The sequence below is a fragment of the Coturnix japonica genome, chromosome 13, assembly GCF_001577835.2.
Source record: "Coturnix japonica isolate 7356 chromosome 13, Coturnix japonica 2.1, whole genome shotgun sequence".
NCBI lineage: Eukaryota > Metazoa > Chordata > Aves > Galliformes > Phasianidae > Coturnix > Coturnix japonica.
The window spans coordinates 12,985,841-12,998,336 of record NC_029528.1 but is presented as its reverse complement, the minus strand read 5'-3'; the positions used below and the strand labels follow the sequence as shown (position 1 = coordinate 12,998,336).

At 36.6% G+C, this 12,496-nt stretch overlaps 1 protein-coding gene across 1 annotated transcript in view; it reads right to left on the bottom strand.

The window, feature by feature from the left end:
- Positions 1–12,496, bottom strand: part of CLINT1 (clathrin interactor 1) — a 40,860-nt gene that overhangs the window by 10,911 nt on the left and 17,453 nt on the right. Inside the window, exons 2-6 of the mRNA XM_015876199.1 lie at positions 9,928–10,032; positions 9,172–9,268; positions 7,632–7,740; positions 6,578–6,742; positions 3,231–3,405 (exon numbers count right to left, since the gene is read on the bottom strand). Coding sequence (XP_015731685.1) covers positions 3,231–3,405; positions 6,578–6,742; positions 7,632–7,740; positions 9,172–9,268; positions 9,928–10,032 — 651 coding nt within the window. The remainder of the gene's footprint in view (positions 1–3,230; positions 3,406–6,577; positions 6,743–7,631; positions 7,741–9,171; positions 9,269–9,927; positions 10,033–12,496) is intronic.

Here is a 12,496-nt window from a genome sequence, read left to right as displayed (position 1 = left end):
TACTTCCAGCTTTAACATTGACTTGGAACAACAGACTACTGTTCTAGTATATGATTCCTGCACATGTGCCAACTATGTACAAAATAAACACAATGGGACCACTGACCACATTCTCATTTATGACACTGAGATTTAATTCAAGCACACAAAGAAGACTGATGTTCATGTTAGCACGCTACATCATACACACCCCTCTGAGGTCTTTAAGATGAATGTTTCTTTTCAAATGTGTTGAAATATCTAAGGTCAGGATAATCACAATTAAGTCTCTTAAAGCCAGATGCAATGTCTTCACTATAGAGCCTGCCTAGCCCATGCATGCATTGTGGGTTGAGGAAGTGACTGATAATCAAAGTCCAGTCATTATAAGAATAAGAAAGAGCGAGTCTTTAGTGATCCACAGCAAAATATACATGCCTAAAAGCTTCTGAAAAAAGAAATTAAACATGCATGCCAGAATGCAGGACAAACATTACAATACCCAATTTTCTGTGACAACCTGTACCATTTCAGAACTGTCTCAGGAGATCTGGTTTAAATTTTTTCCTTAACCATCACATTAACAGCAATCAAACATTACAGATTAATGGTCCCTTAAAGTGTATTTATCGTGCTCAGAATAGTAAAATAACAGTGTTTCAACTGAGAATTGCAGAATTAACTTAAAAAACAGAAGTTACAGCTTGCACTGTACTAAATAACTAAGAGATCTAGAAAGGAAGTACATGGCTGCAACTTCCAGAAACTAAACTATGGATACACGTTCTCTTTGCCTTGAGATCTGTGTACGTTTCTGCTTTCTTTGAACAATGTTCCTTAAGGCAATAGAAATAATTACCAACATCTTGAGACCATCCGAACAGTAATCTACTACGAACGTTAACAAAAGTCACCTTTAAACACTATTCCATGCTTTCATAGCAGCACTGATGTTTTGCTTCCCTTCTATTCTGCTACCTGCAGCAACCTTTCTGAACACCGGAGAAACAAGGATAGATAAGAGTGCAAGAATTCTTATGCAAAAAAACTTAATGGCTCTTCTGTAACAACGTGTATCTGCAGGTAACTTAGAAAAACAAAGTGCACACAAGCCTAGAATCAGGGCAGCAATTCATTAGTTCTTTGGTCTTAAGTGAATAAATCAAAACTAAGAAAGAAGCAGAGTTTTTCCTACTCCCGTGGGATATTGTTTATGGTCTTCTTTAATTCCAAAGACATATATTTATGGGGAAAAAAACAAAAAAACAACATAAGACTTCCACAACAGTACATAAAAATGCAGAGTAGGTTTCTCCATACTTAATTGTGTGAACAGCTATTTCAGTGTTATCTATTACAAACACAAGGCAGATATATCACAAGTTCAGTTCTTGGTTACTTCAAGCATTTTTTTTTTCCCTTCCATGGAAAATACCAGCTTTGCAAGCAGTCAGAAAGCCAGAAGTTAGGCCAAGTACTTCTGGTGTGTATAGTGGAGGCAAAGATTGTGTCATCTGACTTGCATTAAACATTCCAAAGATGTGTAAGTCAGATTTATTCTCTGTGCTTCAAGACCTTTATTGGCTTTACAGTGCTAAAGAAAGTGATTTATAAAGCTATTAAACTCAAAACAACAGAACACTTAACAGCAGATACGCCAGATGAACAACTATCAACATTTAGTCACCCTTCCTAGTGAAATGGCACCTTAATTCCATGCTATTAGTTGTAGCCTGCTACTGTATAAGCTAGAAAGTCTTTCTGGAAGCTCTTTTTTTCTTTAATAATTTGTTGAAAGGAAAGAAACAAACATATGGATTTCATGAAGCCTTTACAGCAGAATGCTGTGTTGTTGAGAGTTAAGTCACATGATTATTAAAGTTTCATGTTTTTATTAAGCTTAATTATTTAACTTCATACAAATACAGCATTCACTTAGTATAAAATGTATTCCAAAGTTTGTATTTATAATATCTCTAAGTACAGATGTTATTACCCATAAGTTCAATCTCCTTAGAACTGTGAGATACTGGAAGGTGCAACACTTTATATCACCACGAGTAAGAGCTCAGGAGCCATTCAGAAATAAAGCAGAAGATAAAACTACTTATTGCACATTTTCCACATGAACTATGGACTGTGAGCTGCGCAGACACCGGGACACATTGCTTTTGAAAGCACAGAAAAGCACACAGCAATGTATCATTGTTAAGTTTGGAATTGTTTACTTTTCTTCTGATCCCATCTTCTTTGTAGTCTATCGACAGCAAGTTCTAAGAGAAAACTCAGATGCGTGCAACGAATACCAGTTGAATGATTTATTCATGTCCTAGCAAGGAAGGCCATGCTGCCTTTGTCTTGGAAATGCTGCCATTATTTTCTTTTTCCTATGAAATTGCTCTAGTTTCATAGCTTCCATAACATATACATATGCACACACAAATGTACATCTACATGTATAAACTATACTAAATGTGTGCATATGTGTGCGTGGATATCTTTGAGCATCTTCCTGTAAGAAATGCTCATCAGATCTCAATGCAAATTTCAATTTTAAGCTGTTTCCCAAAAAGGTATGATTTCAATACACTTAAACACTTCCTCTTCAGCAATTTCAAACTCCTAAGTATGAATTTGATCTCCAGATAATAAAATTGGACGCACATGTTAAAAAGTATTGTTTTTAAAGATCTTTCTACAGGCAAAGCAGAATGAGGTTTTCTTCCTTACTTCAAAATAAGTAGTTGCCAAACAAAATACAGGTTTCTTGAGAAAGTTCAATAGTTGTTTTTTTTAACATACAGAAGTTCTGTACTATGTCCTTACTCAGATGAGCACAGTGAAGCTGCATGGTGTCAAGATAGACTAAAGTGATTTTGTATCTCCCTCTTCTTTAGCACTTCAGCATTTGGCGTAGCTGTAGCATTAAACAGCAGCTTCAGGTACACTGGGCACAAGGAATACCACTGAAATGCTGAGACAAGCAAAAGCTCAGGAACTTCAGCCAAAATCCCTGCACTGCCAGCAGCCATCTAAGCTAGGGGCTATAGTGGAAGGCAGCCAAAGGCATTTAACTATGAACAGAGTTACATTATTCCCTGAGGCTAAGCTCCACAAGGGAAGCAGGTATTGACCCTAAACACATTTCCACACAAAGAATGGCAGCAGATTGCAACTAATAATCAGTAGTGTCAGAGAGCTTTGTAACAGCAATTTTACAGGATAAATCTATGTTAAAATAGCTCTAGTACCTGCATCGTTCTGGAGAGTCCTCTCTGTCTTTCCTTCGGAACTTGCTGATGGTGTCATCGATTGTGCTTCCAATTTTGTCGCTTAGCTCACCTAACTTATCACTGAATGGGAAAGAAGACTTTTTATCCCAGTCTTCATCCCACTTTGACTTGGGCTCAGGATCGTATCTTTCACCTGTGTAAGGCATTAAGACAAAAAATACTAAAGATAACAGCAAATGAATGCCTGTGGTCTCTTTCAAATTGTTCTCAAGTTTCTCCCCCCTGTGTACATAAACTTTACACGTTTTCAAAGCAAACTGAAAGCTCCTGTAATGCTGAATTAACACTTCTACAGCAAGGCACAGCATGCAGTACACATCATTAAGTGGCAGAAATGCAGAATCAAAGACTTTTGTTTACGACATCCACACAATCTTAACATACTACATGGCACATCAGGATACTATTGGATTCTGCTGGAGAACCCCAAGCGGTACAACCAACCCTGTCTGCATAAGCAGCTTATTGGAAATGGGACATTCTAGTTCTATAGCAGTCACTTAATGCAAGATATTTCATCCCGAGCCAACCCGTGTGTTCACAGAGGTAAATCAAAGGTTTTGATACACTGAAATTCAAGAACAGATAAAAGCATTGTACCATAATATTGAAAGACAAGTGTGAAATGCACAGTAACTTTGTTCTTTCTTTTCTATGCTCATCATTTAAATAAAATCTCCTTTCAAAAAGATGAAAAAGAGGCTGTAAAGCAACTCGCCTTTTCTTCAGCCATGGAGTACCTTGGTCTTTACAGAACACTTAGAAAATTTATCTCTTCCTATTCAAGTAATTGAGACCCCCATAGTGAGAGCCTAAAGACAGCTGACAGTTTTACCTGATATCAGTTCATCTGATTAAGAAAATTTTGAACCTAAGCCTAGACTTAAACACACCTGGACAAACCAAGTTTAAATTACAAGAAAAAAGAGCACGTAAAGTGTAACAAAGACTTAACCTATCAGAACCACAGTGTGCTTTGCTAGCTAGTGTATATGGAGCAAGCCAGTATAGCTCAGTTTCTAGACAAAACTTTTAAACATCAGCATTTTTTATTTGGAACCATCACACATGGAAAAAGGGTTGATTTTTTTATACTATTGAAAAACATGTATTTCACTGCTACAGATAAGTAAGACTGAAAAGAAGAAAGGAAGAATGGTGAAAAATTCATTACTTCAGGTTAACATATAAATTAAATTGTAGCTCGGGTAATATTCAAGACGTATTCAATTAAGCCATTTTTAATAAAAAGAAAATGATGGATTTCAGCTCTACAAGGTGTAGAATTTGAGATCTACCTGCCCAATAACATGATATAACAGGGAATACATTTTTCTCACCAAGGAAATAAATGCACGTCTCCAATCATATTTTGTTTAGATCCACAGAGGACAGACAAATTTGTTCAAAGTTGAGAGCCTGATAGAAATCAAACCAGATACTCACTGGGATCTCTACCACCAGAGAAGGAAAAATTGTAAGAAACAGCAGTACTACGGTTAAATTTTGCGGGAGAGTAAAAAGGCCTTATTTCAGCTTATGTCAGGCTCCCAAGCATTTTAAAGTAGGTTCCATTAAAAGATTTCCTTCTGCAATAGGAATTTTAAAATAAAGATAAAAGAACTTAGAACTCAGCATTTTCAGGACAAAAAGAACTAACAAGAACTGTGAAAATACAAGCATTTTCTATTTAGGTAACTAGATCTTTTTTAGGTTAAAAGTCTGACCTGGGAAAGAAAACTTGTTTTGTACAGCTGGGAAGATTAAGGACTATACTCAAATGAGAGTAAAATTAAAAATCCTGGACCATAAAAATGGAATACACGACAAAAGGAGACAGCCCTTTAAACTCAAAAACTTGAATGATATCTTAAGAATATATGGGGGGAAAAAAAAAAAAAGTCTTCTTCCCAACATACATAGATGGATCACGACTCAGTTCAGAGCAAGTCAAAAGAAAAGCACAGGGAGAATAGATAGAGGAGCAAGTACTTGAAGTACTGATGCAGTGACTCATAAGTATTTCTTAAAGAGAGAACCAGCAGAGTTCCAAGCTAGTTGCAACAGCCTGTAAGAATATAATAAAGCCATTCTGCCATGGAGTTTTCCATCTACTCTGCATATGAGGAAAAGGGAGAACAGAGGAACACAGGGAAGTAACCTGTCAAAAATACTTGAGCACAAGTAAAGAGGAGGGGAAAAGAAAAATGCAAAGCACTATAGAGTAGCAGTTGAAGTATAGGTCATGTACATCTCCTTCTCATATCATATACCAAACCCTTCTCTCAAAGAAGTCACTGAGTTTAGCAAACCAAAGGCTTGTATCATTGTGACATGGGGACTCATCCCTTAATAAAAGAACCCAAGAATCTACCCGTGCCAAAGAAAATAAGATAAACATTTTAAGACCGACAGCTAAATAATGGATGACATGCTAGAATGCATCATACATAAAAATCAAGTTCAAGCTCAGATCCCTGCTATGCATTATGGCAAGGACTGGGGAGCAAGAAGGAAGCTGCACACTTGGACTACGTATGAAAACACACTGTACCAGTTGTGTGCCTCTATCTGATCGAGGTTTTCAGGCAGAAGAGTGTACTCTCTAAACAAAAACAAGTTGATGGTATTTCATCTTCCACAGCCAAAATCCTATATAAGCTTAATAGGTCTACATAAAGCAATTTGTATCTTACCTGTGGGAGTCTTCCCCTGAAAAGCACATGGGACCAACACTACTAATCAAACGTTTTAAAAACACGGAGACAGGGACTTGATGAACTCCTGATATATGAGCTTTACAGTATACATGATGCACTGTCCTGAAAGCCCTAATTCCAGTTAAAAAATGGCTCTAAAGCAGGTTAGCAGAAAGTCAGTAAAACAATATTCTTGTCCTATGGGAGACAGAAAGCATCACTTCTTTAATTACAGTAAGAGTAAGAAACTCTGACTTCCCTACTGCTACAGCAGCATTCATTTCTCACTGCGACTCCACCTAAAGGTGAAAACAAAATAGCTAAGTTTTGGCTAAGCCAGTGCATCAAGGCCGCTTATAAGTTTTTTGTTAACTTATTAACATGAAAACTTGCTAAAAAAACTGAAGAATCTGCCAATGAAAAACAGGCTTTTAAAGTAATTAATTTAATTATGTGTGGGGAAAAGAATTACAAAGAAAAAAAAACAACTAAAAGAGCATCTTAGAAGTTTCTTAGTAATTATCTGAGATTTTTCCCTGCATATCTAAGGCAAGTTAAAAGTCTAGATTGTCAACTCTTGACCAGCAAAGCCTCGTTAGTACTTACTATATCGGAACCCTCCTACACTGTCCGAAGAAACACCAATGTATTTGTCTTTGTTCTTCTTTGCTTTCTTCCTTTCTTCCCGAAGTCGATCATCATCTTGTGCAAATTCAACCATTTCTTTTACCTTCTGGCGTATATTAATACCCTGGTCCTTGCCATTTTCATCTATGTAGGTAATGCAGGAAAAGGAGTGTGAAAGAAAGGGGGGAGGAATGAGAAAAGAAAATAAATCAGAGGCATTAAAAGTGAATTTCACAAAATAAAAAGAAAATTTAAATTATGAATAAAGTAATTGAAGTGAAAGGATACCAAGGTCTGCTGCTTGTGTTTTAAGGGGAACAAATATCATTTCAACACAAATGTTCAGCCTTACTTAAATAACAGTTCACTGAACAGTGTGTTTAGAAAACGTTTAACTGCTACCAAAACATTGAAAAGATCAATAATGACAAATAGAAATTATATTTTCCACAAAATATTTTAACCCTCCAGAACATAAGCCTTTTTGCTCAGTCTTTCTGGTACACTTCTTGCAACTTTAATTGCAAGAACTCACTCTTACTGCAAAACTCAATTTTTGAAAAAGTGCTTTCAGTTGGGATGTACTACAAGCTAAATATGCTCCTTTCCCAGCCTTTTTCACATTCAAAACACACACTGGCCTTGCTGCCTTTGCACTGTAAATATTATTTGGTGGGAGGAAAAAGCCCTAGCTTCAAACAGATGTGTGTGTTTTGGAGCTCTAACCTTTTCTTCCCATATGATTAAAGCTATTCCTTTACGGACACCACAGGGGACCAGTCTCTAGTGCATATTTTAATAAAAACCCGAACACTCATGTTGTGTTGGTTCTGTTGTTATTAGCCAGTCTTTTCTGCAAGTTCTTGTCTTCACTAATTAATACTCTAGGGTCCCACGTCTTGGATTCTGCACTCTTCACACAACTGGCAACAGTCACATTCTAATTAGACTGGGGAAGCTTCTAAGCTGGTTCAGGTGACTGACAACTCCAACTACTGTTTTAATTTGCTTATAAGATTTTTCTATTGCTCACCTACAAAGTGGTAATTTTCCAGGGATCGCAAATCATAAATGTGTTCTCTGGCACTTGTAACAACACGCTCTGATCCATTCCTTATGAGGTAAGCTAGGAGCAGCAAAGACTATAAAAATACAAAGCACCTTATGATTGCATGAACAAAAGCTCATTCTTAAAAAAAACAAAACATAATTGAAATCCAAACCTGCCCCCACCAAAACTATAAAGTAATAAGATTTTTCCCTTTTATATAACTGCTTATCACATATGTTCACCTACAGAGAAAAAACAAAAGCAAAAAGCCAAGGTCCATCTTTTCCACAACCCTTCCCTCAAACACACCATTCGCTCTTCAGGTTATCAAAACTGCATCGATTAAACTATAACTTATTGTCACCAAATCACAAGTAATTGCCTTCACTGCTTCTTTTAAAATATACAAAGAAATTTAAGAGAAAGAAAGTAACCCTGCAAAACGACACAGGTTTTTTTTTACTTCTCAATCACAGCTTCCAATAGTTTTCATTGAAAAGTAACTCCTACAGAAATGTAAGAAGCCGAATGCTGGAAGCAGGGGGTATTCAAAACTGCATTTCAGGGCAAATCTGAGCAAGTTATGAAATAAATGAAGTTTATGAATTACTTTAATTGCAGTTTTTTAAGTTTAGGATTTCCATCTGGGGAAAAAAACCAACACCTTGAAGTAGTGCCTTTAACAGCTAAAAACTATCATCATATTTCAGCCTATATCCAAACCTGATAAGCAATTCCAAGCAGTCTTTATAACATTAAGTAGTTATGTGTGATAGCATTAAATATTAATTTATATTGTACTTCAGGGAAAACAATTACTATGAATACAAAACATCAAGCACCTGTGAAAAGCACAAACCATGCCTTAGAATTAATTGTCTTGTTCCAACCCAGGCATCAACAAAGTATAAGCTAGTTTAATATATCAGTTCTAAAAAAATGAGGTTATATTTGCATAATTCAGTGAACACTGAACACCACTTTAAGTGCAGCATGATATTCTTCAGCAAAAAGTTTCCGTACCAAACTAATTAGCCAAAGACAAGAAAAATGCAAATGATTTTTCAGTTCTGTTTCCAAAATGCAAGTAGGGCATACCCTGATACAACAAGATCTGTAACAAAACTTCCTCCACTCAAAGCAAAACCACAATTTACAGCTATTTTTTAATTCCTTTAAGAACACTGTCTTGATAGCATAATAATTTATCATCTGCTTCTCTTGTAGCACAGTAACAATTCCTTTCGTTAGATTAAAAATGTGAATACTACTCCAATACTTGAACATCAAAATGCAATTAAAATATTACACATTAAGTAGCTTTTCTTAAAGCAGATATTTACTTTTTCTTTGAAAGACATCTTTGATTGCAATAATAGAATTATTAAACAGAGTTAGTAAAGAAATATGTTGCTAGCAGAGTAAGTGATATCTAAACAAGACACTAAATCACAATGTTACACTTAAATCCTTTGTAAACCAAAGAAAATCCTGCATACTTCTAGCTCATGTTAGTACACACCTTATAAACTCTCCTCCAGTTCTTTTTATTGTCTTTCAGCATGCGAGTCCAAAGCATGTTCATAAGTTCTGGAAACTGTTCATACATAAACGTTGCCCTAAAAAATTAGACAAAAGGAGTACAAGAAATTTTATTCTCAGCGGCTTGCAATAATAGCTTGTTACATCTCAGCACTGACAGTAGATGGCAGGCTTGATCTAAACCCATCTGAGTTTGACAGCGTTACAAGGGAAAAAGCTATCACTGTTTCTTAGTCATACAGAAGTAATTTACATTGTAGGACTACAAAAGAAAAAATAAATCTACAAATCTAAGGCAGTAGAAGAATGTATTTCATAAGAAAAAAAATACCCTAATAACCACTGCAACGTGTCAAACACGTAACTTCCAAAGTGATTTTGGCAGAAAACAGTTCAAAAAGAAGAATTTGACCAGAATGCGACTTTCTAAATAGAAAGTCACAGAAAATCCCTTTGAAAATAGACACTCCAAAAAAGTCAGACCAACTGAACACATTCTGAGGTTACATATGTAAAATCCAGAGTTTCAGAAATCATTTGTCTGTTTTCTGCCAGACAGTTTCCAATACATTGTAAGATTACGCAATTTTAAAAGATTGTGCTTAAGAAAAGAGGAATTTATTTACATCATCCCTTCAGCATTATCAGTCAGCACACCAGAGTTGATTTAACAGCAGATTTCACATTCTGCTATAAAATGCACCTTTCTTCATCACTGACTCAAATTATCACTTACTTGGCAATCTCTCCCATGAGTTGCCCTGAAGGTCCCCATGGATCATCATTGGTTGCTTCTCGAACCTTAGACTCTATTTCTGAATAATTCATAACCACATTGGTGCTGTAAAGGAAAAAAAAAAAAAGCAAAATTAACACACACAAAGATTACCATCGAAACTGAGAAACACATGAAAACTTAATAATGATACTAGTGGGTACCTTAATGAGATACCTCTACAGGGTGGGGAAAAAACATCTTCAGTGCAGGAGTTATCCTGAGGACACCATACAACACATTTATGTTGTCTTTAAGGTTTTACTATTCCATTAGTCTTCAAGAATATAGATGAGAAACTACGGATTACATTAGAGCTGGATTCAGCCCAGTAAAAATGGCTTTTTGGTCAAATTAAAAACCAAACTGAACTACTATAGTCAAAGGTGATAACTTCCCAGACTAGATATGATTTGCTCAGAGCTCTGTACCATGTGTTTATACACAAGAAGCTTTACAATTCAATCAGCATCAGGTTTTATGAATGATGAGTGCTATGAGAAACTCCTGAATATCAACAGCAAACAAATGTTGGTAAACAAAAATCCAAGAACCCAACCCCAAAACAACACTCCAATGGAAGACCACAGCAGGGATGAGATTCATTAGAGGGTTTGTTTTCCACCTAAAATTTATTCAAGGGAAAACAAAAAAGAAATGCTTTTTTTACTATTAAAGCAATGCAAAGATTACAAGGAATTCAAGCAACCGCTATGGGAGTTCATAGAAAAATACAACTTGGAAAAAAACATATTTTTCCCTGTACCAGCTATACTAGAATTGTTGATAGCTGCTTTCCAAAAGGAAACCCAATGGCCTGTTGTCCTTGCATTCTTTGCAGCACATCCAAACTAACGTACAAGTTACACATGTACACAAATTGGAGAGAAGTTTGAAAATGGAGTTAAAGCACATCGTGCTGTTGGCTTCAGAAGCCAATCCTGCAAGATGTCTCCAACGTGCGCATCATCCAGTAACACAAATTAGTTGAATTGTAAAAGGGATTAAGTGATACTGTAATGCAATGTTGAAGCGGGGTTCATTACTTAACACCCCCCCCACCACCACCAAACTTGAAAGGACTGGTAGAAAAATCAAGATACTTAGTAGTTATCGCTCTGTCCACGCAGGAGTTAGAACATTCAGTTTTACTTGGCATAAATCTTGGGACAGGGAGTAGAAACAAGAATGAGATCCCCTTAAGTCCAAAAGGGCACACAGAAGGTAATTGTTAAAACAGAATAAGATTCCTGAACTTAAGCTTGGATTCTCAGCATGAGAATTCCTGCTGTCATATTCTGATGGGTGATTTTATTCAACTTTGTGTCTAAAGAGAACGTAAGTTATATGACTGAATAAATAATCAGCAAGCTCACAGAATCCATCTATATTAACTTACAATGCACCTCGAGCTCCTGTTTTTTTGACATTTTTCTTTGCCATACATACAAATGCAAACTAATACAACTTCTATTTCCCAGATGCACAGAACTTAAAAGAAAAACAAACCCAAAACAAACAAGAAAGCCACAAAAAGCAAAGCTAGAGGCTCCAGAGCTGGGCTGCTTTCAGCACACTAGCTCCCTTGTCCTGAGCAAGGCAAGCCAGGGAGCTGAATGGAAAGGTTCTGCTTGTTTTTATAACCCTCCTTAAGCACTTGTTTGAGATGTGATGAGGAGATGGGGGTGGGTGGGAGAGCATAAAGTTAAGCATTTCCTTCATTTGTTAGAGAAAAACGCTCAAGATAGTTAAAAAATGCATGAAAAGATGCAAACTAACTGTAAATTAATGGCAGCACAAGGTATGGAAGAGCACTGAGGGTGCATAAAAGAGAACCAGGGGAACCTAGATAACAATAAAAAAAGGTGCACTTAAAACTGACTAAACTGGGGGGAAAAGCTCTATTTCTAAAACAGTCCTGCAGTGGAGTTATTGTTCAGAGCAATGAGAAGAAATAGCTTTGATAAACGTCAAGAGGAGATGTAATGGCACAAAGCGTCCCAAAACAAAGCAACTTTAAGCCACATTTAATTCGGCAACAAATGTAAGCTTCAAAAATAATAATAATAATAAAAAGTTGTGTAGTTTGGCATGGTTCCAGGTCGCTTAAAAATAACCACTTCTAAAAAGGTGGAAATACAGTTTTATTCTTCCTTTCCCATGTTTTCTATGGCCCTCGTTCCATGCCCTACCCATGATTCCTGTGACCTCTGCAACAACAACAAAAATAATTTACATCCAGATGTGAAGGGAAAAAGTGACTGGCTTGATTGCCGAGACTTCCTGTGATTGATATAAATTTAATATCCGAGGCCACTCTCCGACACCAGGGGGGGCTCTGTGATTAGTTTATACTGGGCGGCTTCCAGGGAAGTGGTGTTGGATCCCATGGACACACACAGCCGGATCTGCAAACAAATGGATGTCCATTGATCGGGGCTGACAGAGCATCGCAGGGCAGCCAGTGTTCAACGCACCCTGCAGGAGCACGTTTGGATTTACACACAGGTGTTAATTGAAGCCCTGCACA